General features: G+C 43.7%; 1 protein-coding gene across 3 annotated transcripts in view; it reads left to right on the top strand.

The window, feature by feature from the left end:
* The first annotated feature begins 7,908 nt into the window (after positions 1 to 7,908).
* The window catches only part of NMT2 (N-myristoyltransferase 2), a 78,523-nt gene continuing 60,220 nt past the window's right edge, over positions 7,909 to 26,211 (top strand). The window contains exon 1 of one of the 3 annotated variants that reach the window (XM_053225333.1): positions 7,909 to 8,114. In XM_053225333.1, coding sequence (XP_053081308.1) covers positions 8,005 to 8,114 — 110 coding nt within the window. In that variant the 5' untranslated portion in view covers positions 7,909 to 8,004. The remainder of the gene's footprint in view (positions 8,115 to 26,211) is intronic. The other 2 variants (XM_027073500.2, XM_027073501.2) reach the window with 2 other exon arrangements.

Genomic DNA, 26,211 nt, shown 5'->3' with positions numbered 1-26,211 from the left:
CTTCCTTTTACTCAAAATTCATCTCAAAGCCCATCTCCTCCAGGAAACTCATACCTGCTAAGTGTGATGTATTTGTTTCCTGGGGGATGCCATAACAAATCACTACAAACTTATCTGGTGGCCTAAAACAACACAAGTTTATTCTCTCCTGGTTCTAGAGGGCAGAAGTCCAAACTCAAGGTGTCACCAGAGCCATACTCCTTCTGAAGGCTCTGGGGAAGAATCCTTCCTAGCCTCTTCCAGCTTCTGGTATTCCCATGGCATAGCATTCCTAGGCATGGGATTGTATAATCCCCATCTCTGCCCCCATCTTCACATGGCCTTCTCTCCTGGGTGCCCGTGTCTTCCTCTTCTGTCTAATCTCCCTCTGCTTCACGCTTAAAAGGACCTGTCACGGGATTTAGGACCCACCTGGGTAATCCAGGATGATCTCGTCTTGAGCTCCCTAAGTTAATTTTTTCTGCAAAGACCCTTTTCCCAATAAAGGGCATAAATGTTCAGGGGCAAATGTTATGTTACATATATTTTACCACAATTACAATTTTTTATTTTTTATTTTTTGAGAGAGAGAGAGTAGGGTGCAAGTGAATGATGGCAGAGAGAGAGAGAGAGGGAGAGAGAGAGAAGCGGGGCTTACCCGATGCAGGGCTTGGGCTCGTCTGGGACTCGAACTCAAGAACCGTGAGATCATGACCTGAGCTAAAGTCAGATGCTTAATGCTGAGCCACCCAGGTGCCCTATAATTTTTTAATAAAAAAAATAATAAAATATTTTTTAAATAATAATAAAAAAAAAAAACAATTGTTTCCCTAAGGTCAAGCTTCTTCTCCTGAGAAGTATACTCCTGAGAGTGCAGCCAGTCACTTGCATCGCCCCTGTGGGACTTGGGGACAAGAAGAACTGACACAAATACACTCGACTCCTGCATCTTACTGTGCCGTGAGACAAAGTCCTTTGTCTCTGAACTAGGAAGCTCGTGTCTTCTAGCAGCAATAACACCGTAACAAGCCCACTTGTTAGCTTGTGAGCCAGGTAACATCTCGGACCGCTCGCAGTTCTTGACACATACGACTGCATTTCGCTCTTACCAAGTGGAACTAAAACTGTGTGTGCTGAGCCACAGAGCCCGTGCTCCAGCCTTGGAAATTCTGCTCACCAGTCCTTGCACATAGCTCTCAGAAAATTGTGCCTGTGATTCCTGGGGAAGACCACAGTGATGGAAGGAGGCTAAAATTAAATTTGACTCAACAAAATGTCATTATGGGCCTGCTATATGCCAGGCCCCCTCTAAGACACTGAAAAGATGACCGACAACGGATCTCATTCTGAAGGAGCTCAGTGTCCAGGAGAAATGCAAACACAGGACAATACTAAAGTGTGATAATCACCAAGTCCAGAGTCAGCGTGTTAGAGGGTGGCAACTGCGGGCCAGAATCAACTGCAGACTCATGCTCTCATTCACTACGTTATGTTTCCTGAGACCGGCATTGTTTATATTGACATATGATTGCTAAAATATGAACACAAAAATGTATCATCTTTATCGATAAACGAAAGAGGAACTTTGGCAATACACTATCTGGTGAAGCCCCGGTGGACAAAAGCTTGGATATATTCAAGGGATTGGGCAAGCAGTGTGGTTTCAAAGACGTTCTTGTTTACAGAGGTAAGGGCACCCTGTAGTTCATGGCATGGCATCATCTCTGCATCCCCCGGCACCTTCATTCACATAGCCCTGAAGTCCCACCTTGTCCTCCAGGAGGCAAGGCATGAAGTTGCATAATGCAGCTGGTCTGCAGGGTTCACTGTGGTCCCACCCTACTGGTTTGAGCAAGTATGAAAACTTTTCAGCAGAACGCTGAGCAGTCAGAGGTGAAAATTACACTGAGTGCTCATCAAAAGTGCTTCTCAAATGCATGTAGTCATAGGTTGCTTAACAATTAGAAAGGGAGTCACTTAAAAAAAAAAAAAAGTGAAACAGGAGCCTGAAGAGAGCAGCTCTCAGGAATAGGCAGTACGATGCAAAAGTCATGGGCAGGGCTTGGGGGGCATCGACTGGAAAGTGCGAACTAGGATCTGGCAGCATTTTCCAAACATCCCCTGTTATACAGACAGCAATCACAGCTGGAAAGCAGGACTGAGTCTGTCTTTAAGACTGCAAGTTCTGGTCCTTCCAGATTCCTTCCAATGCTGCTTGCAAACTGGCGGCTTCTTTCCTTAGCTCATCTCTTTCTTGCTGAACCCTGTCACATGCAGTTAAGGGTAACCAACTGACACTTTGAATATTCGGCCTCGAAATGATCTTTCTTGAGTCTAACGTATATGAGACATATTTTCTATCTTGTAAGTTACTAAACACAAGAATTTTACCCAAATGTTTTGAAAATACACAACATGGGACACCGTATTGTTTTTAGCTTTTTATGGTTTCCTTACCACTTTTCCAATCTTTGCTTCCTTCTTAATTGTAAAGCCAATAGCACACATTTAGTGTGGCAACATCCTATGTTTACAATTTTTTTTTTTTGAGAGAGAGAGAGAGAGAGAGGTGGGGGGGGAGGGGCAGAAGGAGAGAGAGAATCTTAAGCAGGCTCCACACCCAGCACAGAGCTTGATGAGGGGCTTGATCCCACGACTTGAGCTGAAGTCAAGAGTTGGAGGCTTACCTGACTGAGCCACCCAGGCATCCCATACGTCCCAATTTCTGTGTCAGTTACCAATTGTCATGTAACAAAACACCACAAAATTTAGTGTCTTGAGAAAACACCACTCATTTCTCACAAATCTACAGGTCTGCTGAGCGATTCTGCTCATCTAGGCTGAGCTCTGCTGATCTTTGCTGAGATCATGAGTGTATCTACAGAGGGCAGGTGAGCTAATGGTTGGTTCACGATGGGATGGTCTTATCTGGACTATCCCTATCCATGGAGTCTCTTATCCTTCTGGGAGGCTATCTAGGCTTGTCTTTGTTGCAGCGGCAGGATTTTGGGAGAAAGATTGAGAGAGAGAGAGGAATCACACAAGGCCTCTTGAGCCTAATCTTGAATCTGGCACACCATCATTTCCGTCACATTCAAATGGCCGAAGCAGGTCAAAAAGCCAGCCCAAATTCAAGGGCTTTTCCTGGAAAGAGAGCCAAAGTCATACTGCAAAGGGTATAAATACAGGGAGAGGTTAAGAATTGGGTTCATTTCTAGGGCGCCTGGGGGGGCTCAGTCGGTTAAGTGTCTGACTCTTGATTTCAGCTCAGGTCATGATCTCACAGTTTGTGGGATTGAGCCCCACATCAGGACCTGAGCTAACATCCGAAGTCTGCTTGGGATTCTCTCTCTCCTTCTCTATCTGCCCGCCGACCCCCACCCAATAAATAAAAAAAACATTAAAAAAAAAAGAAAAAAATCTTGCTGGTAACTTGATAATACATAAATCCAAAGGTTCATGGTTTGTTTTTTTTTTAACCAATGGAAAATACACTTCCATTACTTCCTCAAATACAGTAGAACCTTGGTTTGTGAGCATAATTCGTTCCAGAAACATGCTTGTGATCCAAAGCACTTGTATATCAAAGCGAATTTCCCCATAAGAAATAATGGAAACTCAGATGATTAGTTCCACAACCCAAAAACATCCATATAAAAATCATTATAATACTGTAATTTAATACAAAATAATAAAGAAAATACAAAATATAGAGAAAAATAAACAAATTAACCTGCACTTACCTTTGAAAACCTTTGTGGCTGGTATGAGGGAGACAAGAGAAGGTTATGTCACAATCACTAACAGAATCACTGCTATCTATTGGCTCGATGGAATCTTTTTCTTTTTGTGCAACTTTAACAAGGAAGCTATTCAATGACCTAGAATGAAGCCAAGCATTCCTAAGTTTACTCTTGTATGGAGAAGCAAAGGACTGTCCACTTTAAAGTGACAAAAAATACACTAGTGCCAGTTCTGGGCACCTTCCAATACTCTGAAAAATCACTGATTTCTGCTAAACACCGTGGCCTGAGACAGAGCCTCGGAGCATGGGAGATGATCATCCACAATCCCATAGAGAGAGACAGAAAAACCATTGGCTCAGTTGTGATCATGTGATGTTTGGCATCACATACTACTCATATTGCAAGACATTGTTCGTTTATCAAGTTAAAAGTTTTTAGGGGCGCCTGGGTGGCTCAGTCGGTTGAGCAGTCGACTTCGGCTCAGGTCATGATCTCAGGGTCCATGAGTTCGAGCCCTGCGTCGGGCTCTGTGCTGACAGCTCAGAGCCTGGAGCGTGGTTCAGATTCTGTGTCTCCTTCTCTCTCTCTCGCCCACTCATACTCTCTCTGTCAAAAATAAATAAACATTAAAAAAAATTTTTTTAAGTTAAAGTTTGTTAGAAATGTTTGCTCATCTTGTGGAACACTTGCCGAACAAGTTACTCACAATCCAAGGTTTTAGTGTACTATCTTCCCCCATTCTTTGCTTCTGGAACTCCTTTTTTCTCCACTATCTTCTCCCTCTGGAACTCATTCTTTCCTTCTGGAACTTTTGTGAAATGAATGCTAAATCTTTTTGTTCTATCAAGTTCGTTTCTTAACTTTAAATTTTCCATCTTTGTATTTCCCTGAACTGCATTCTGGGTTATTTCTCAGGTCTATCTTCTGATTCATTAAATCTCTTTTCAACTATATCAATAGTTTCCTCTCCTCTGAAAAAATGGGGTAGGTTGGGTCCTCCACTTACTACCCTTCCAAAATGAACCTTTAGATTTCGAGCGCAAATAACATGAACTTCTTGGGCTTTTCCTTTAGTCCTGTTGTCAAATTCTCTTAATTGCTTCTTTCCATAATCTTATTATAGTATCCTACAGGATACTGTAGGTATCCTACAGTATCCTATAGTATACTACATTATAGTCTCCAGAGATGAAAATAAGAGACAATTTTCAAATATATCTTGAGGTTAAGTATTATGCAGTATTACTTTACAGCTAATGTGTAATCTCCTTCTAATGATAGACTCACTTATGTAAGAATTTTTTCATTGTAATTAAGGCATCTCTAAGTTAGTCATCTCGTATTATTTAACGGACCACAGTAACTATGTTCATTTTATCGTTGTAGTAGATGTGGCTTTACAATTTTTTTATTATTGTTTTGGTCTAAAAAAATGCACTTTACAAGCAAAAACAAGGGTTCTATATAAATCTCTGGTTATATCACCTCACACCCATAGGATTACTAGCATTACAAAAAATAGAAAATAACAAGTGTTGGTGAGGATGTAGAGAATTACAACCCGTGTTCACTGTTGGTAGGAACATAAAATGGTTGCAGCCGCTATGGAATACACTGTGTCAGTTCCTCAAAAAACATGAAAAATGGAATTACCAGATGATTCAGTAATTCCCCTTTTGGATATATAGCCAAAAAAACCTGAAAGCAGGGATTCAAAATGATGTTTCTCATCCGCTTTTATCGCAGCATTAGTCACAAGAGCAAGAAGCAGAAAGACCCCAAATGTCTATGGAAGGAGACCTGGAGAAACAAATGTTTATATCCATACAATGGGTATTAGAAAGCTTTAGAAAGAAGGAAATTCTGACCCAGGCTCCAACACAGATGAACCCTGAGGATATCATGTTAAGTGAAGCCACCCCCAGCAGACAAATCCCCCATGATTCCGTGTATAGGAGGTAGCGAGAGTAGCGACATTCATAGGGACAGAGGGCAGAATGCTGGCTGTCAGAGAGGAAATGGGGAGTTGTTTAGTGGCACAGCTTCAGTTTCTCAGGATGAAAGAGCTCCAGGGATTGGTCGCACAACATGATTATACATAATACTACCAAACTACACACTTAGAAATGGCTAAGATGGTATATTTTTTATTATGTGTATTTGACCCCAATTTTTTAAAAACCAAAAAGTTATAATCGTTTAAATAAAATAAGACCAATTATACAGCTATGGTCTTGCATCTATAATAGGAGATGAGTTAGCAGGGTAGGAAATTCTCCAGGGCCTCTAACACTAATAGCTACTCTATGGTACTCTCTTGCCCCACGTCACTCTTGGACCTGAGATTCTGGAAGATGCCCCTTGGTTCTAATTCCCCAAACTCTGGGATTAAGTCAGGGAAAGAAGCAAACATTTTTAGAAATAGTTTCTGTACATGACAATAGGATTTAGGAATCTCCCGGGTCATCTGCAAACTTTGCCCTCCTTCAAGTGATTTACAATGGCAAACATTTGTATTATATAATACCTCAATCCTGTACTGAACAGACGTCTGGGCCAACTCCTTTCCATTCTGGGGAACAGATGTTCCCTGTTTGTCATTGTTTTCCAGCGTTTAACTGATTTTTGATGCCCTCATTTTATTTCTCCAGGATTATTTTCTTATTCTTTTTTTTTTTTCTGAGAGGTTTTTAGTCAAAGCTTCTTGCAAATCCAAATAAATATGTTTGCTGAGTTTCCTTTGCTTTGTATTTTTAAAATCTCTTCAAGAACCTTCCCGATAGGTTATTGATGGGTCAGATACACTTGCTCCTGGTCATGATCCTGCTGGTTACCCAACTAGGTTACAGTTATCCGACTGTTCATGTTCACAGGCAAAAGCCGCAGGAAGCTCTGTGATCTACATTTGCCTTTATTCCAGAGTTTGAAGCCAGAGGCCACAAGTGACTTTCTGCCTCAGAAATAGTTGCAATTGTGAAAGATAGTATTAGATTTCCTTCATGTTTTGGCCCCTTTTTACACTTCTTACAGAACCTTAGCAGGCTCAACACCATCAGTCACAAAAGGCTGATGGGCTTTGAAATCGCTCTGCAATTTTTGTCTTTATATGCTCCACCTCAGTGCATTTTAAGGGCATAGTCTCCCTTGGGGGCGGAATGGGGTGGGGAGGCACAAAATGCCCCCAATACCTTCTGCAAAAAAACTGACGCACACCGAAAATTTCAAGTGGCTTTTAAAGTTCTATTTTGCTCGTTGATCAGTTTCAGATAACTATCCACTGACCGTAAAACCTTCCTGCGGTCTGGGAGGACTTTTGAACACCAATCGTTACAGGAAAGCAAAGGAAGGGCTGCTGTGTACAGACTGCGTACAGCAAATAAGAGCCCGAACGTCACCTGCCTTTTATTTGGCAATCCATGCAGCTCGTGGAAACTTCTTCATTCAGGAGGCGACGCAGAACGTTTCAGCCAGAAGACCACCCACTTTTGCTTGGAGGCCTAGGTTATGACTTCTCCTTGGCGGAGCCAAAGTGGCCTACGTGACACTGTCCAGTCCCCCAGAGCCACGGACAGGATTACCCCAATTCCCCCAAGATGGTTGTTGCGCTCTGAGCGGACTGCCTGTGATGTCCACTGAAAACAGGGCAGCTCAGAATTTTTCTCTGTTAAGAGTTTTAGGCCTGCCAGTCTGTTGGAATGGGGAGGTGGGGAGGTGGGAAGCACTCTGTTTTGACTTTTGATTTTACAGTGTATTGGAAAGACGGTTACAAGAAATGGAATTGTATGTATGCGTGTATGTATCCGTGGGGGAGGCTTCTAGAAATCAGGAGCCTCGGCACGCCTATTCTTGGGTTGAAGATCCCCGCAATGGTTAAAAGCGCTTCCTAACCTGTAGAGGTGTCAAATCGCGGGGACCGCGTTCCGAAACGAAGACCCACGGATTTGGGAGTCTGCGTGTTGCGGCAGAGATGAGGGGCGGGACGGGCTCGGGTTCCAGGGGCTCGGCGCCCGCACCCTCCCCGGGGCTCGCGACCACCCCGCGCCGCCAGTCTCCGCCTCGGCCCCTCCCCCCGCCCCAGGCGCCGCGAGGCGTGCCCACCCCTCCCCGCCCCCGCCGCGGTGGGCGGGCCCAGGCCGGGCGGGGCCGGTGGGCGCGGCGCTCCGGCTCTTGGCTCCGAGGAGACGGCGGGCGGCACTAGGGGGAGCTGCTGGCGACGCCGCCGTGCCGGCCCCCCACGCCCGCGGCCCCGAGCGCCGCCTCCCCAGCCCGCGCCGCCGCGATGGCGGAGGACAGCGAGTCTGCGGCCAGCCAGCAGAGCCTGGAGCTGGACGACCAGGACACGTGCGGGATAGACGGGGACAATGAGGAGGAGACGGAGCACGCCAAAGGGTAGGCGCGCGGGCGGCACGGGGCGCGGGGAGAGCGCGCGGCGCGGGCTGCGCTCGGACGCCGGGTCCGGGGGCGCGGGCGGGGCCGGGGCCGCTCTGAGGGGGCGGGAGGTCCCCAGGCCCGCTGAGGTCCGGCTCCCGGGGGCTCGCGGGCGGCGCGGCGGAGGCGAGGCCCGGGGTGGGCGGGGAGGCGCGGGCCCCCGTGCGGGGACCGGCGACGCCGCTGTCACCTGCCGCGGGGCCGGCCGGCCCCTGCTCGTCCCCGCCGCCTCCTGAGTCCGGCCCCGGCCCGCGGTGCGACGTGCGGTCCTGGCCGGTGTGCGATTCGGCGGGACCTAGGGAGGCGCGGTCCCCGTCCCTTTGTGGCGGCCCCGTTTGTGGGAAGTCGTCCCCTTCCGTTCCTTGTCATCCTCTCCTTAAGTCCTTCTAGACCTTCCCACCCCTCCCCCAGCCGCCACCACCTCCAGAAAAAAAAAAAAAAAAAAGAGGAGCTGATGGGGGGGGGGGGGGCAGTGGTTTGACATTTGCGCCGGGTCGGTTGCTCGCTGGAGGCGCGGAACTGCGGAAAGTTGTGCTTCGCGGCCGCTGTACCCTCCCGCCCCGCGCGGAGAGCCCCCGCGGACGCGCGGGTTTGCCACTGCCCGGCGTGCCTGCAGAGCTCCGTAAAGCAGGTCCGGTCCGCTGATTTGGGCTCAGGCTTGGGGGCCAGCTCCCGCTGGTCTGAACAGATCCTGCTTGCAAAGCGGGTGTTTGATCTCCAAAGCCAGAGGCACCAAGGATTTTAGCACCCGATCAGGTTTCCTCTGATTCCTTTTCACTGGCCGGCTCCTCTTTCTCCCCCGCAGACTAGATTTGCTCTCGCTTTGGAGAAAAGATTGCTTCCGGTTAAGGGTATTGAAGTTCTGTTTTTAGAGTCTGGGAGGGGGGAGGCGGTCATTTTAAATAAGACTGGTGTCCTTAAAGGTGGTGTTTGCATTACCCTTTTACCCCGTCGGCTTCACACTGCGCTGGTACCGAGCACTTCCTGCCGCCCCTTGGATGTGAGATTTTGCAAACCGTGGTGACTGAAGAAGTGGGTCAGCTTGAAAACATGATAGGGAGGCCTTAGACACAGATGGCTTATTTATTCAGTTCATGGAGAGGATTCTTTCAGTGATTGACGATTTAAAGTGTAAAGCATTTGCATTCTGTTTAACGTCTGCTTGGAGATTTGTTTAAGAAAAGAACTTTTACTGAGCTTTTAATGTGTTAGAAAATATTAAAAGAGATCAAGAAAAAGAAAAGCTGACTAAATCTTTCTCCCATTTGCAAGTCGCTTTTTTTTTTTTTTGTAATGAATTCTTGGGTGGCGCCTCCAAGTACCGAATGTTACAATTCAAGTCTAGAATTTCTTTAAGAGGAAAGGAAATTCTTACAGAAATCTGAGCCTGAGTTCTGTTTATGCAGTGATAGAAATGTGCCTGTGATAGCTAGCTAAATATAAATTTGCTTTTGAGACAATAGCGTTAGTGCTAGAATGGGCCCAGGTGCACATGGGACGGGTTACCCCAATAACTTCAGCACCTGTCCATTATCTTTCTGAGGAGACCCTGGACTTTTCTCTTCTCCGCTGTAATTTCTGTTATTAAGTCTTTGGAAGGTTTGATCTGTACCTTCTTGCCTACACAGTCCAGAACGTCCATGCTACAGAGAATTATTTATCTGTGTGTCCACTGATCTGGGAAGCCGTGGCTTCCTTGGCTGTGTGAATTTCCCGGATCGGCACCCAGAGGCATCTCTCTGTCCCCTTCAGAGGTTTTCAGTCTTGTACATTCACATAGCATATATTAGCATAGTTACTCGAAATGTAGAGATGCCCAGTAGACAAGTATTTTAACCAAGAACGGATAATACAACAGCTTCTAGTGGTAAGAGATTGATATAATGGATTTTTTTTGGTAGTCTGTTAAATGTGAGGAGAGCAGTAAAAATTCATGTTGCTGGGCTTGTTGGACTGCTTTTTTGGGGGGTTTGAATTTCGATGGTGTGTGCCAGATTTGGGGGTATTCGTGTTTTATTTGACTTGTGTACTGATGGTATGGCTCAGTGAAACCTGGATTTTTTTCTTACATCGCTCCAGTTTGTAAATGTTAACATTTGAAAAGAGGTTTTCTCTGCTTGACCTCTTCCTTCTCTACCAGTTTAAATTAAATTACAAATAAGGAGCCTTTGGAGGAATGCGTAGATAAACACTCTACTTTTTAATGATGAATTGTTGAAGCGGCGCCTGGCTGGCTCAGTCAGTAGAGCCTGCCACTCTTGATTTTGGGGTCTTGAGTTCGAGCCCCACGTTGGGTGTAGAGATTACTTAAGAATGATGAATTATCGCTTTGAGGCCACGAGGTATGGGTCTCAGTACACAAAGCAGTAATTTACTAAATACTATCCTGGTGGCCAGAAGGAATTAATTTCCTCCCACTATTGAGTATGCAGTTGACGCTTGAACAACACTGGTTTGAAACGCACAGGTCCGGTTATACACGGATGTTTTTCATAAATACAGCACACTATGCAAATATTTTGTCTCTTCCTTATGATGTTCATAATAACATTTTCTTTTTTCCAGCTGGCTTAATTGCAAGAATACCGTATATAATATATATACAAAATAGGTGTTCATTGACTGCTCATGTTATCAGTGAGCCTTCTGGTCACCACTGTGTCGTTAGCAGTTAAGTTTTGGGGGAGTCAAAAGTTATACAAAGATTTCTGACAGCGTAGGCATTCAGAACCCTAACACCCCCGATGTTCAGGGGTCAGCTGTCATGTATTTACTGCTTGTTTTAGACATATTAGTTGCAACTAGAGCCTTAGATAAAAGGAAAATACCAAATTAGATTCTTTTGCACCAAAACGTCAACATTACTATGTATGCTTTTCTTCTTTCATTTTCATGGAATTTTCTTTATGGACTTAAAAGATCATTGCGCTTTTGTGGATAATATTTCAAGCCCATGAATGAAATGTTTTATGCTCTGTGAAAAGACCAATAAAGGATTACCTAGATTGTTTAAATAACTCCCTTGTAACATATGCCTCACAATTAGGGGAAGTAACCTTGTAAAGAGCATGGAGGGAACTTGAAAACTGTCAAGCAAATTGGAAGTTCTAAAGTAATTGTGTTTGTACTGAATTTTCTTAACAAAGACTTTCTAAGTGGATGAAATTTTACTTCAGTCCAGCTTTCTATGTGAATAATTAGAAAGGGTTCAGATGACTGAAGGTTTCTGTTCTACTGGGGTTGACTGCTACTAAAGAGGTTCCCTTTAGGGTGACTTCCCGTGCAGCTTTCCCAGGTGGGTTTGAGGTTAGGTAAATACTCATGGACCTTTAATACTTCTCTCTGTTTGATGCATAGGTGGTTTCTGTTACTTTCTTCGGAAGGGATTTGGGGAAACTTTGAGGACAGGGCAAATTTCACTATTTTCTCATTCTTGCCCCCCCCCCTTTTTTTTTTTAGTTTATTTATTTTGAAAGAGAGAGGGTGCACACAGGAAGGGTAGAGAGGGAGAGAGAGAATCCTAAGCAGGCTCTGCACTGTCAGCATGGAACTTGATGTGGGGCTCGAGCCCGCGAACTGCCATGAGATCATGACCTGAGCTGAAAGTTGGACGCTTAACCAATTGAGCCACCAGGCACCTCTGGTCCTTGCCCCATTTTATGCATCTTTTCCCCATTTGTAAAGTACACTGGGTGGTGGTAATTATCTCTTACTCGTCCTGCCACACCTCACATGGAGCATAGTTATTGGCCAGGGTTGGAGGCATCGTCACACAATTGGCCCCAAATAAAATTAGCGTTCAGGTCGGCAACAAAACCAAATCCCTTTTCTGGCTTTACCAACACTGATTTTCACAATGCAAAAAAAAAAAGGAAAGAGAAAAACATTTTCCTAGACAGATTGATGGCTTTTATCTCCTTCCCACCAAGAGCGTTTTCCTCAATATTCAGTGTGGTGGAATAGGAGGCAGCTACCAGGAATATTTACCTAGGGAGTAACATAAACATTTATGAATATGCCGTTGTTGGCAGATGAATGGCCAAATTATTCCCTGAGGTAGATATGAAATAGTTGTAGTATTTGAGGGTTATTCTGAGACATTTTTAAGACTTTTTTTTTTTCTCCTTAGAAAAATGAAGGTCTGGTATTTGGTAAAGATTAAATCTTTGGATTGAACAAAGAACAAAGAACGTAACCTCTCTTCTCCCACACCCCATATAGGGGGGACATTGAAGTTATTCTCTGCACAGTATATTGTTCTTTCTGACTTTATCTGTGTATCATTGAGACCGGCTGTGGGAACTTCGTAGGATAATTCAAAGCTGCCCTTTCTGAAATCTGATCTGTTATCAACTGTGTAGATCTAAATGGAAAGGTGTGTTAACAGCTTATGCCCAAGAACTCCCTCAATTCCAGTAACAGTCTGAAATCATCAAATGTCTGCTCTGACTTGCATCTGAAATGTGATATCACTTTGGGCTCAGAACAAACTTTTTCCAGAAGTTTACCTAAACTCTGGAAAATATCAAGGTATGGGACACACTCTTCATCATGCTGAAGTTGTTTGTTAACACAAGTGTCCACACTAAATATATAGGAGTTAAAGTCAGTTGCTTAGTTAACTCAGGGAGTGGAACCAAATTCTGTACCAAGTTCAAGAAAAAGTTAGTTGATTTTTTGTTGTTGTTGTTCTTGTATTTGAAAATATGTTTCTGACTTTTATTCATTTTAAGAGTAAAATATGCAGTATTAAAAATTCAAGCAGGGGTGCCTCGGTGGCTCAGTTAGTTAAGTGCCCAACTCTTGATCTCAGCTCAGGTCTTGATCTCAGGGTCATGAGTTCAAGTCCCACTTTGGGCTCTGCAGTGGGTTTGAAGCCTACTTAAAAAAAATTCAAACAATAAAGTGTATAAAGAGTTGAAGGCACCTGGTCATCTTATTGACTAGAGAAACCACTATTGACAGTTTAATCCACTAACATTGTAATGTATATTAAAAAGTACATATTTAACATAAATGAGATCAAACTTTACATGGACTCATTTGTTACCCTATGTTTTTCACTGACTATTAGTGTTGTCTGCTAGAACTTTCTGCAGTGATGGGAATGTCCAATAGCTGTCACTAGCCACCTGGAAGGTGGTTAGTGTGACTAAGGAACTGAATTTTAAATTTTATTTAATTTTAATTAATTTAAATTTAAATGGCCCTTTCTGTGGACAACTCAGATCATATCCTGCTTTTGACTTCTTGAAGCTTCTCTGGTACTCAGAATATTTCTTTATTCTTCTGTTGTCTTTCCTGGATATTCGACGTTTCTTCCTTCTAGCTCTATACCCTACTTTTCTTCGAAACTCTGAGAATGATCTTTAAGTTTTGAACAAGTATGTTTTTATCTGTATTTCTCTATCAATGTCAAAAATTAACCATTATCTAAAATATTCTACCAAGACAAAACACGTAGGATATTTGACTTTTCCTTCCTTTACATGTTCTAGGTTTTGTTGGAATAGTCTGGAATTTTAATTCCATGTAGCTTTTTTATTTTTGCCCTTATATTCCATTAAAACTTTTTTAACTATTACATTATACTCACATCCATATTGTCAAAAACTTCTTAGACTTTCCTTTTTTGTTGCTTATCACTATTCCTTGTAAACCATACCTTCTTTTTTTGAGTAGTTTTTCTTTTTTTTTTCAGTTTATTTATTTATTTTGAGAGAGACAGAGTGAGTGGGGAAGGGGCAGAGAGAGGGAGACAGAGGATCCAAAGCAGGCTCTCTGAGAGCCCCGTGCGAGGCTTGAACTCACGAACTGCGAAGAATATGACCTGAGCCGAAGCTGGACGCTCAACCAACTGGGCCATGCAGGTGCCCCTCATTTTTTTTTTTTATTGGAGTATGCAGATGATATATTTTCTGAATTCTTGTATGTCTAGAGATGTCTTTCTTTTGTCCTCATGCATAAACCACAGTCTGGGCATGCGTGTAATTCTGTAATAATCATTTTTCTCCAAACTCCACAAATGCTTTATTATCATCTGGCATTTAGTGGCACAGATGTTATTTCTCTGCCAATCTGCTTCCCTTTCTTGTATAGGAAACCTTACTCTTTCTTTGTTTTGAATTGCTTTTAGTCTAGAAGTTTCTAGGATTTTTCCCCTATCTTTCTATAACTTGAGGGTTTCTGCATCCTTTTACATCCTAGAATCACACTTTTCTTTAATATCTGAACACAGTGGCTCAAGCTCAGACAGGATGATTGCGGTTTCTTAGAGCCTGAGGCTTTCAGGGTCCTCAGCCTGCCCCTCGCTAGCTCCAAATGCTTTAGGCTCCTTTCCGTTTTCTCCTCAGACCTTTGACCCTGGGTCACTTTGTTGTCTGTCATCCCCTGCCCCCAAGAACCACTAAGGTAAGGCTGTTGTGCACACCATTGACTGAGGGTTTTGTGAATAATGAGGGGGAGAGGTTTGATTATAGCGTAGGGCAGAAAACAACTTATTCGCCATCAGACATCACTGTTCACCAAAGGGATTGATTTCCTGTCCGTGCCCGTCCCTGGGCCAGGGCTTCGCACATGTTCTTGGGGGTCCTCTCTCCCCGAGTGTGTTCTCTACATCTTCCCACCTTTGCCTCCTTCTCCAAGTTCAAGGTCTGGCTAACGTTTCCACTGAAGGTGATAATCCCTGCCAGAGGCCCTACAGCCCTTCCTGCCACAGTGAGATCTGTGATCCTTTTCAGAAAAGGAGATCATAAACAAGGCTGACACCTCCAAACATGTCTGCAGAACATGAACGTGTGTCCACCTGTCTGCTCACCAGTAGGTTGGGCACGGACGCCGTGCTTGCAGGCTCTGATTTTTGCCATATCTGGTGCACTGAACATACTGGCGGCCTAACAAAGATTTATCAAATGGATTCAGTGGTTCTTAGTCCCCCTTGACAAATTAATTTCTAATTTAAAAAGTTTCCCCCTATGTGCATTAGGAATATGTGAAGGATTTTTTTTTTTCTCCTAATTCTCATTGAAAGGACTTGAGATGTAGAATTCTCTGTTGGGTTCTGTGCTGCAGAGGATCCGGTGTGTAAAATAATTGCTAATTTTTTGAACTTCTGGTATGTTCTTCTTACTTCGTGTATACATTTTTCTTGTTGAACCTTTGTAGCAACTGATGAGGAGAAGGGGGCTTTTCCAAGTTTATGTAACTTGTGCAGGCCACATTTCAGATTCAGATGTAGGTGTTGGGCGTCTTGCCATGTGACTGTAAACTCTCGCCTGTGCACTAAACTGCATGGACCGTAAATCAATAAAGTAGTGATTTCTTTGATAGTGTTTCATGCTTATCTCCCTCGATGTCAGAGATTACCAACCTGAGCACCTCTTTAGTCACTTTTCTCAAGTGTAATGAGTACAGTAAATGTCAGTGAGTTTAAAAATAAATGAATGCATTTCCTCGTTTAAAAAAATTTTGCAGCTTGATTATAGAGAGCCCTCTTGAATTTCTCTTCAGGCCCGTTAAAGGACTAATTTTAATTATAGCATCAGTGTATGTAATTTGCAGTGAGATCTTTTTTCTTCTCTTCCTGTTTCATGGCTATCTCCTCTCCCTTCTGGACCAAATTCTGTAGTTGCCCCCCCATGGCCTCCTGCAGGCCAGCATCCTTCCTCTGGTGCCCTCTGCCTCCCAGCACTGTGATGGGTCAAGCCTCCATAGTCAGTTTACTAGAAGAAGCAAAACGTGTTCGGGAGTCTGGTGTTGAGCAGCTCCCGTGGACGGCACTGCTGGAGGAATCCACTTGAGCCTGCTGGTTCCCTCTGGTGTACACTGGTTCCCAGCTCCACAGCCCGGCTGGCTTGACACTTGAGAGAGGGTAGTGCTTTTGTGGGTGTTTTGGGGTTCCTGTAAGTTAGGAAGTTCTTCAAGCCACAGGAGAAGATCCAATGCACACATCACCCAGCAGGCATCCCAAACAGGTGGGATTTTAATTGTACAGTTTCTCTTTTGTGAGCACATTGTGTTTCTGTTACTGCATCAAACACACACACACACACACACACACACACACACACACACACACACGGGAAATATGGGCTCCTTTATTCCCACGGCAGTGTTCACTCATGTTCAAGTTCATGTAGTACATTCCGAGAATGATGGTGATTCAGTTAATATGATAATTGCCCATAATTTCTTCATTTGGTGTTTTTGGGGCATGGGGGAGGGATACTTGCTGTTTACTATCCTTTGGGTGTTGATTAACATTTTGTAGAAACTGAAGAAAAATGAAAGCAGAGATTTTTTTTTTTCCAAATGAAGTTCACAGGTTGCCTGGGTGGCTCAGTTGGACTCTTGGTTTTGGCTCAGGTCATGATCTCACGGTTTGTGAGCTCAAGCCCTGCATTGGGCTCTGTGCTGACAGTGCAAAGCCTGCTTGGGATATTCTCTCTCTGTCTCTCTCAAAAATAAATAAACTTTGGAAAAAACTTGCTTTTGCAAAAGCACATCGTTGTTGTTTTTTAAATTTTTTTTAATGTTTATTTATTTTTGAGAGAGAGAGAGAGAGAGAGAGCATAAGCAGAGGAGGGGCAGAGAGATGGGGAGACACAGAATCTGAAGCAGGCTCCAGGCTCTGAGCTGACAGCACAGGGCCCGTTGCGGGACTCAAACTCACAAACTGTGAGATCTTGACCTGAGCCGAGGTCGGACGTTCAACTGACTGAGCCACCCAGGTGCCCCATCATCACGTCGTTTTTAATAGAGAATGTCAGAATGTATCATTAGGCAAAAAGACAGTTCCTTGGTATATATCTTAAAAAATGTGATCTACTCTTCTTGTCCTGCAAGTTCCTGTCATTTGGTGTCCCGGGAACATCATAGCCCTCGCTGAGTCCTGTGACACGACTGGCCGCTCCATCTTACGACTTGGTGGAGACTCATCATCGTTCACTCAGTCTGCTCTTGGGCTTTCGGTCCGCGGCTGCTAGGGGGCCCCTTCTCCCAAGTCAGCTCTGTCTCCTTCCTGCTGCCTGGAGTGTTTCTGTCCTCCCTGCCGCCGGCCGCGGTGTGTGTGATGGGAAGTCACAGGTGAACCCAGCAGACGTCCTGGGGCTGGCAGAGAACAAAGTAGAGTGAGCCTGGCCCCTCTTGTCACAGAACATCCTTGTGGGGCACACGGAGACTCCCGAGAGAGAAGTGAGCTTCTGTGCTGGATGCTCTGGGATTGGGACGTTACCCGACACAGCCCGACCCGTGTGCTAACAAATACAGCGTTGGTGTATTAGCTGTGGCTCCATATCCACCTTAATTTGTTAAATTAAAGAATATTTTGAATAGGTTGTTGAGCGTATGGTTGCGAGATCCAAGAGGCACAAAAGGGTGTCCCGTGGAAAGGGAGTCTCGCTCTCCCAGCACTGAGTGTCCCTCTTCAGGAGCAGCTGCTGTTGCCGGCCGGTGGCCTGTCCTTGCGATGGCGTATGCCGGTCCGACATACACAGGGACACGGGTGTGCGTGTGCACGCGTGCGTGCTTACACGTGCCTGTGCAGATGGTAGCGAGCCGGACCGCTGCCGCACCTCGGTTTTCCACTTCACGGTGTATCTCTGAAATACAGGTATCGGAGCACATAGACCAAGCTCTTTTTTAATTGTTTGAAACAATATTTTTTAAGTTTATTTATTTTCTTTTTTTTATTTCTTTTTTTTATTTTTTTTTTATTTAAAAAAAAATTTTTTTTTAACGTTTATTTATTTTTGAGACAGAGAGAGACAGAGCATGAACGGGGGAGGGTCAGAGAGAAGGAGACACAGAATCGGAAGCAGGCTCCAGGCTCTGAGCTGTCAGCACAGAGCCCGACGCGGGGCTCGAACTCACAGACCGCAAGATCATGACCTGAGCCGAAGTCGGCCACCCAACCGACTGAGCCACCCAGGTGCCCCAAGTTTATTTTCAAGAGAGAGAGAGAGAGAGAGAGAGAGAGAGCGAGCGAGCACGATCAGGGAGGGGCAGAGAGAGAGGGAGACACAGAATCTGAAAGGGGCTCCAGGCTCCTGGCTGTCAGCGGAGAGCCCGACGTGGGGCTTGAACTCACGAACGGCGAGATCGTGACCTGAGCTGAAGTCGGACACTCAACCGACAGAGCCACCCACGCAGGCACCCTGACCAACCTCTTTTTTTAAAAGGCTGTATGGGGGCACCTGGGTGGCTCAGTCGGTGAAGCGTCCGAGTTCAGCTCAGGTCACGATCTCATGGTCCGTGAGTTCGAGCCCCGCGTCAGGCTCTATGCTGACGGCTCGGGGCCTGGAGCCTGCTTCCGATTCTGTGTCTCCCTCTCTCTCTGCCCCTCCCCCCATTCATGCTCTGTCTTTCTCTGTCTCAAAAATAAATAAACGTTAAAAAAAATTTTTTTTAAAAGGCTGTATGTTGGGGGCACCTGGGTGGCTCAGGGTGGCTCAGTGGGTTGTGTCCAACTCTTGAATTCGGCTCGGGTCATGATCCCAGGGTCCTGCTGAGCATGGAGCCTTCTCAGGATTCTCTCTCACTTTCTCTCTCTCTCTCCCCTCCCCTTTCTGCTCCTTTCTTCTGCTCCTCTCCCCCTCCTGCATGCTCACTCTCTCTTAGAAAGAAAGAAAGAAAGAAAGAAAGAAAGAAAGAAAGAAAGAAAGAAAGAAAGAAAGAAAGAAAGAAAGAAAAGCTAAAAAGTTGAATGTTGTATCATTGACTAGGTGTGCCATTATTTAATCTGTCCCCTGTGAATAGATCATGAGGTTGTTTCCGGTTTTTTTTTTTGTGCCAGTAAGCAGTGCTGAAATTAATATCTTTGTATGTATATCACTTCTCCAAAATATTTCTTTTTTTTTTTTTAATGTTTTTTTATTTCTGAGGCAGAGAGAGACAGTGCCTGAGTAGGGGAGGGGCAGAGAGAGAGGGAGACACAGAATCAGAAGCAGGCTCCAGGCTCTGAGCTGTCAGCACCAAGCCTGACGTGGGGCTTGAACTCACAAACCATGAGATCATGACCTGAGCCGAAGTCGGTCACTCAACCGACTGAGCCACTGAGCCACCCAGGCGCCCCTCCAAAATATTTCTTAATGAATATTTTAGTGTCTTTTTTAGCTAACAAGCATTAGAGAGGCCGTGCGGCATATTGAAATTAGTATTAAACCAGAAATCAAGAAACTTCTGTCACTAAGCCACAATTCAATTTCTCTGAGCTCTGGGGTGCCTCTGTGCTTTTAAAAAATTTCCTTGTCTCTTTCCTCTACCAGCCCAAAGTGGACTGTGACCTTTAGCTCCCTTCTGGATTGGGGATGGCATAGCCTTCTGTGCTTGAGAACTCCCAAGTTCACTTTTGTGATTCCAGGTGCTGGCCTCACCTGTTGCTATGGCAGCCGCATCACTCCTCAGACACGGGTTTTCTCTCCACAGCCATGTAGATCTTGCCCCTCACTTCTTCACAGGATTTTTCTGGGGGAAGAGAGCAAAATATTTTGCCACACTCTGTAACTACAAGGATTTCATGTACGTATGGAATGTTTCTGTAATGAGAGATTTGATGAGGTCAGTGATCAGCATTAGGATATAGAAAAGAGGTAGAAAACAAAACTGTGTGGGGTGCCTGGGTGGCCTAGTCCGTTAAGCATCCAACTTCAGCTCAGGTCATGATCTCACAGATTACAAGTTCGAGCCCCGCGTCAGGCTCTGTGCTGACAGCTCAGAGCTTGGAGCCTGCTTTCAGATTCTCTGTCTCCCTCTCTCTTTCTGCCCCTCTCCTGCTTGCACTCTCTCTGTCTCTCTCTCAAGAATAAATAAACATTAAAAAGTTGAAAAAGAAAAAGAAACTGATATGTAAAAGAATTTAGAAGTAGGAATATCATTTGAAAAGCACACTGATATATTAACTTTACTGATGCATTAATATTAAATATAATAATGCTAATACAATATGGCAATGACTCTCAGCCAGGAAAAAGATTTATTTATGGCTTGTTAACTATATCTGCCTCTGACAGGCCCAGAAATGGGAAAAGTCATGTCAGTAGGAGCTGCTGTATATCAGTTATTCTTTTTTTAATTTTTCTATTTTTAATTTTTTTATGAGAGAGAGAGAGGCAGGGTGTGAGGCAGGGAGAGGGCAGGGAGGGGCAGAGAGAGAGGGAGTCACAGATCAGAAGCAGGCTCCAGACTCTGAACTGTCGGCACAGAGTCCTACATGGGGCTCAAACTCACGAACCGTGAGATCATGACCTGAGCTGAAGTCAGATGCTCAACTGACTGAGCCACCCGGGCACCCCATATCAGTTATTCTTTCAGAAAAATACCGTGAGCATGAGTGAGAGAAGGTCATAGGAAATAGGTAATGTTTCACTAAGTTGGACTGTCTTGAGGGATACCTCATGCCTTTTAAAAATTTTTTTCCACTTATGTTCATCATTTCATCTTTAGGAACAGTTTTGGCCAAGAGACAAAGAGGTAAGCATTTGAGAAATGTGTTTGTTGAGGGTCACCTGGGTGGCTCAGTGGGTTAAGCATCCGACTCTTGATTTCAGCTCAGGTCATTATATGGTTTGTGAGTTCGAGTCCTGCATCTGGCTCTGTGCTGACAATGCAGATTCTCTCTCCCTTTTTCTCTGCTCCCCCACCCAAAATAAATAAATAAAAACTTTAAAAACAAAAAGAAATTTGTTGAATAGGTGAACAATTCGTACTTTGTCTTTTAATTTATGCAATAAATTTAAAGATATATTTAAAAATTTCATTTTACATTTTAAATATTTCTTCCCTTACTCTGATCTTGGACTGTCTGCAGACAGGCCTTAACTTCACAAACTGTAAATCACACTAGACTAGTTTCTTGCTAATGCATATTGATAAAATTTTATTATAATTCACATTAACTCTTACCAGAATTGGGTTTTATAGGAAGTAGGCACCAGAATTGTTTGATAATAAGGAAATGATTATGGCCAGAGAACGCTAATGAGGACACATTTTCCCACATTTACATTATGGTAAGAGTTGAAAGACTAAAAAATTTGGAAGCAAGCAGATATCTCAAAAAGGGGGATTGTTTAGCAAACGGTAGACCAGTAGCGAGCAAAGGAGTCATCCAGCTGCTTCTACCCCAACTGGGCCTGGGTTGAATCTAGGGCTTACTGAAGTCACTGCCCGCCTCCCAACACCTGCGTAAACATTGACATTGTTGGCCGGTCCCACTGTGACCTCTACCCAACTGCAGCCCCCTTGGCTGACCTTTATAATGATCTCTGACCTTCACTGGCCATAAACTTGGGGGGGGCATCTTTGAGCTCTGAGCCTTCCAAAGGCAGGTCCGTGATTTACTGCTTGATTGGAGATAACGTGATTTACTGCTTGATTGGAGATAACGCCGCTTTGGAGAGCCTCGGACATATATTTCCTGCATCAGCCCCATGAGGAGAACGAATGTGCTGAAAAAGGCACGAAGCCACCTAACTGATGAGGTGGCTGAAATCTTCGGGTCAGGCGATAACACAGCCACATGATGGCAGCTGGAAGGGTGGTGACACCTCGCTCTGAACTGAGTGTTACACTCGGGAAGAAAAAGGGTAAAGGAGTCATTCTTGGAACTGCACGAATGAGCCGCTGACCAGAACAGACTGACTCTTGAATCTGAACCGTGGGTCAAATCCATTATTGAACAGGGTGGCCACATGATCAACATTGGAGATGGCTGTCCCGATCCAGCATGAGGAGAGGCTTGAGGCCAGCGCACCCGAAGGATTTGACTCTACCTTGGCCGACTTCCCACAGCTGCGGGTGCGAATTCTCCTCTGTCTGCAGGGCACTGCTAAGCACCTGTGGGTTACTTGTACCGTTCCTAAACTGCATCCAAACCTCCTCATGCATTGTCCCCTGTAGTGCCTTTACATCTAGTCATGGGATTTGGCATCCTAAACATAACATACACACAGCACTAAACATCTGTTATAATTCATTGAAAAACCAAGAGGCTGATAAAAAATGTTCAAAGATCACGAATAGGCAGTTGACAAACGAAGACCTAAATATTGCCAGTGTATATCTAAAAAGATGTTCAGCCAGCGGAGATGCAGGGAGGAGAGGCGTCATGGTGTAGTAATTGCATGAGCTCTGGAGCCCAGACCGGCTGGACTCGCGTCCTGGCCCTTCTTGCAACTTTCACCAGGTTCCTTCATCTCTTTGGATTTCAGTTTCCTCTTCTGTAAGACGAGAAGATCAGCCTAATAGCACTTGCCTTACAAGTTGTGACTGTGCACAAGGTTGACATCTGTGAGGTGTTTGGTTAGCACAGCACCTGGCACGGTGAGTGCCCCGCAAAGCTGCTGCCGTGGCTAGTGGGGGCGAGGATGGCAGCCAGCGCTAGATTGTTCTCCAGAGTGGCTTTGTCCATTCACGTTTCACCAGTGGTTATACGGGCGTTCCTTTACCTCCCATCCTTCTGATATTGTTAGACTTGCAAATGTTAAACAAATCAGCAGATGAAGAGTAGAATCTGAGGCGGTTTTGTTTTCATGTTCCTTCCTGCCAGGGCGGTGGATGGAGCATCTTGTTACGACTTTTTTGGTGGTTGGAGATTCCTCTTTTGTGAAGAGCTTACTCATAGCCCATTCTTCTGTCAGTCTTTTGTCTCTTTCTTATTGATTTTTTAAATTGATTTCTCATTCACACAGCAAATATTTATTGAGGATCTTTTGTATGTCAGACACTCCTTTAGGCACCAAAAATACAAAGGGAAATGCTGTTTTGTGCATCCCATGTACTAGTTAGAGGAAGAATAATAAATACATAGCACAATTTTAGCTACCAGTAAGTTACGAGAAGAGGTAAAGCAGGGCAATCATAAAGATCGTTAACATTGAGTGATTTCTGTGTGCCATCTACCGTACTAAGTTCGTACATGTATTAATTCGTTTTCTTCTTGCAATTCTTCCTGTCTGTTCAAAACTCCATCCTTTTACGGCTGTGGAAACTGAAACACAGACAGGTTAAGTAATATATTCCAAGTCACACAGCTAGAAAGTAGTGGAGCCAGAATTAAAAACCAGGTGGTCAGACCCCTAGCTAGTGCCTGCAGTCCTAGCCCGGATGTCGTGTTTTCTCTCTGTGCTGTGCTGGGGAGAAAATGGGAAGGCGAAAAGAGTTTTTTGTGGATTCTGACCATTGGTAGTATTTTGTCATGTGCCTTATGAATATCTTGCCTCGTTATGTAGTTTAACATTTTTATTTATAATGGGTTTGCCACAAAATATTTAACTCCGATGTAGTCAAGTTACTGCCTTTTATTTGTGGTTTGTTTTTTTGAGTCCTTGCATAAGGAATGATTTCCTTCACTGATGTTAGGAAGCTGTTATCTCATTCTTTCAGTTTTTCATTCAACAGGTGTTTACTCGAGCACCTACTATATTCCAGACACCATCCTAGGCCCTGGGTGGATGTTAACTACACTGACAAATATCACCGCCTTCAGTTTTTTGTTTTTTGTTTTTTTTAATATATGAAATTTATTGTCAAATTGGTTTCCATACAACACCCACTGCTCATCCCAAAATGTGCCCTCCTCAATACCCATCACCCACCCTCCCCACCCTCCCAACCCCCATCAACCCTCAGTTTGTTCTCAGTTTTTAACAGTCTCTTATGCTTTGGCTCTCTCCCACTCTAACCTCTTTTTTTTTTTTTCCCTTCCCCTCCCCCATGGGTTTCTGTTAAGTTTCTCAGGATCCACATAAGAGTGAAACCATATGGTATCTGTCTTTCTCTGTATGGCTTATTTCACTTAGCATCACACTCTCCAGTTCCATCCACGTTGCTACAAAAGGCCATATTTCATTTTTTCTCATTGCCACGTAGTATTCCATTGTGTATATAAACCACAATTTCTTTATCCATTCATCATTTGATGGACATTTAGGCTCTTTCCATAATGTGCCTATTGTTGAGAGTGCTGCTATAAACATTGGGGTACAAGTGCCCCTATGCATCAGCACTCCTGTATCCCTTGGGTAAATTCCTAGCAGTGCTATTGCTGGGTCATAGGGTAGGTCTATTTTTAATTTTCTGAGGAACCTCCACACTGCTTTCCAGAGCGGCTGCACCAATTTGCATTCCCACCAACAGTGTGCAAGAGGGTTCCCGTTTCTCCACATCCTCTCCAGCATCTATAGTCTCCTGATTTGTTCATTTTGGCCTCTCTGACTCCGCCTTCAGTTTTAAAGTTATATTTTCTAACTTTGGGTCTTTAACTCATTTAACATTTGTTTATTTTTTTGAAGTATATTTATTTTGAGAGAAAGAGAGAGCAAGCGCAGGGGAGGGGCAGAGAGAGAAAAGAAGAGAGAAAATCCCAGGCAGGCTCCATGCTGTCAGCGCAGAGCCTGATGCGGGGCTCAGTCCCGCAAACCATGAGACGGTGATCTGAGCTGAAATCAAGAGTCAGATGCTTAACTGACAGAGCCAACCAAGCGCACCTAAAATTTATTTTTGTAGTTTGTGGGAAGTACAAAACTAATTTTAGTTTTCTCCACAAAGGAAGTCAGTTTTCCTGATACTATTTACTGAAAGTTCATTTCTTCAGTTGTTGGTGATGTGATCATTGTCATATAGCAGGTTCCTGTACATCATGGGTTTTTACTGGTCTGCCTATGCTATTTCATTGATCTCTTTGTCTGTTATTGAGCTCTGTGGTATTTTTTAAATGTTTCCTTTGTAAAGGCATTGTGATTATTTTTTTTCAGTGATTATATTTATTTCCTTTTTATTGAAGAATACTTCACATACAACATAACGATTCAATATTTAAATACATTACAAAATGGTCACCACAGTAAATCTAGTCACCATCTGTCACCATATAAAGTTGTTACGATATAATTGACTATGTTCCCTGTGCTGTACATTACATCCCCATGCCTTATGTATAACTGGAAGATTGTACCTCTTAATCCCGTTTACCTATTTTGGCCATCCCCCTACCTACTTCCTCTTTGGCAACCATCAGTTTATTCTCTGTATCTATGCATCTGTTTCTGTTTTATTTGTCATTTGTTTTGTTTTTTAGATTCCTCATATAAAACATACAGAACTTGCCTTTGTCTGACTTCTTTCACTTAATGTAATACCCTCTAGGTCCATCTGCCCTGTCACAAATGGCAAGATTTCATCCTTTGTTATGGCTGAGTAATAATCCATGGAGTGTATGTATCTGTGTATGTATGTATGTGTAATGTCTGTGTGTGTGTGTGTATATATATATATATAGTCACTTCCATATCTTGGCTATGATATATAAAATGCTACAGTAAACATAGGGATGCAGATATCTTTCTGAATTAGTGGTGGTTTTTTTTTTTTTTTTTTTTTTTTTGGATAAATACCTAGAAATGGAATTAGCGGATCATATGGTAGTTTTATTTTTTAACTTTTTGAGAAAACCCCATACTCTTTTCCACATTGGCTTCACCAATTTACATTCCCACCAACAGTGCATGAGGGTTCCCTTTTCTCCACATCCTCGTCAACACTTGTTATTTCTTACCTTTTTAAGAATAGCCCCTCAGACAGGTGTGAGGTGTGACCTCATTGTGGTTCTGATTTGCATTTTCCTAACGAAGAGTGATGTTGAGCATCTTTTCATGTGTCTGTTGGCCATCTGGATGTCTTCTTTGGAGAAATGTCTATTCAGGTCCTCTGCCCATTTTTTTTAAATTGGATTATTTTTATTATATTGAGTTGTATGAGTTCTTTATATATTTTAACATATTTATATATTAACCCCTTCTCAGCTATATCATTTGTGAATATCTTCTCCCATTCTGTAGGTTGCCTTTTGTTGATGGTTTTCTTTGCTGTGCAAAAGCTTTTCAAGTTTGATATAGTTCCATTTGTTTATTTTTGCTTTAGTTAGCCTTGCCTGAGGAGAGAGATAAAAAAATGATGTTGTTAGGACCAGTGTCAAAGAGCTTACTGCCTGTGTTTTCTTCTGGGAGTTTTGTGGTTTCTGGTCTTCTATTTAGGTCTTTAATTCACTTTTAGTTTATTTTCA

The sequence above is a fragment of the Acinonyx jubatus genome, chromosome B4, assembly GCF_027475565.1.
Source record: "Acinonyx jubatus isolate Ajub_Pintada_27869175 chromosome B4, VMU_Ajub_asm_v1.0, whole genome shotgun sequence".
Classification (NCBI taxonomy): Eukaryota; Metazoa; Chordata; class Mammalia; order Carnivora; family Felidae; genus Acinonyx; species Acinonyx jubatus.
Note: the sequence above shows the minus strand (reverse complement) of the source record. Positions and strands in the feature narration are given on the sequence as shown.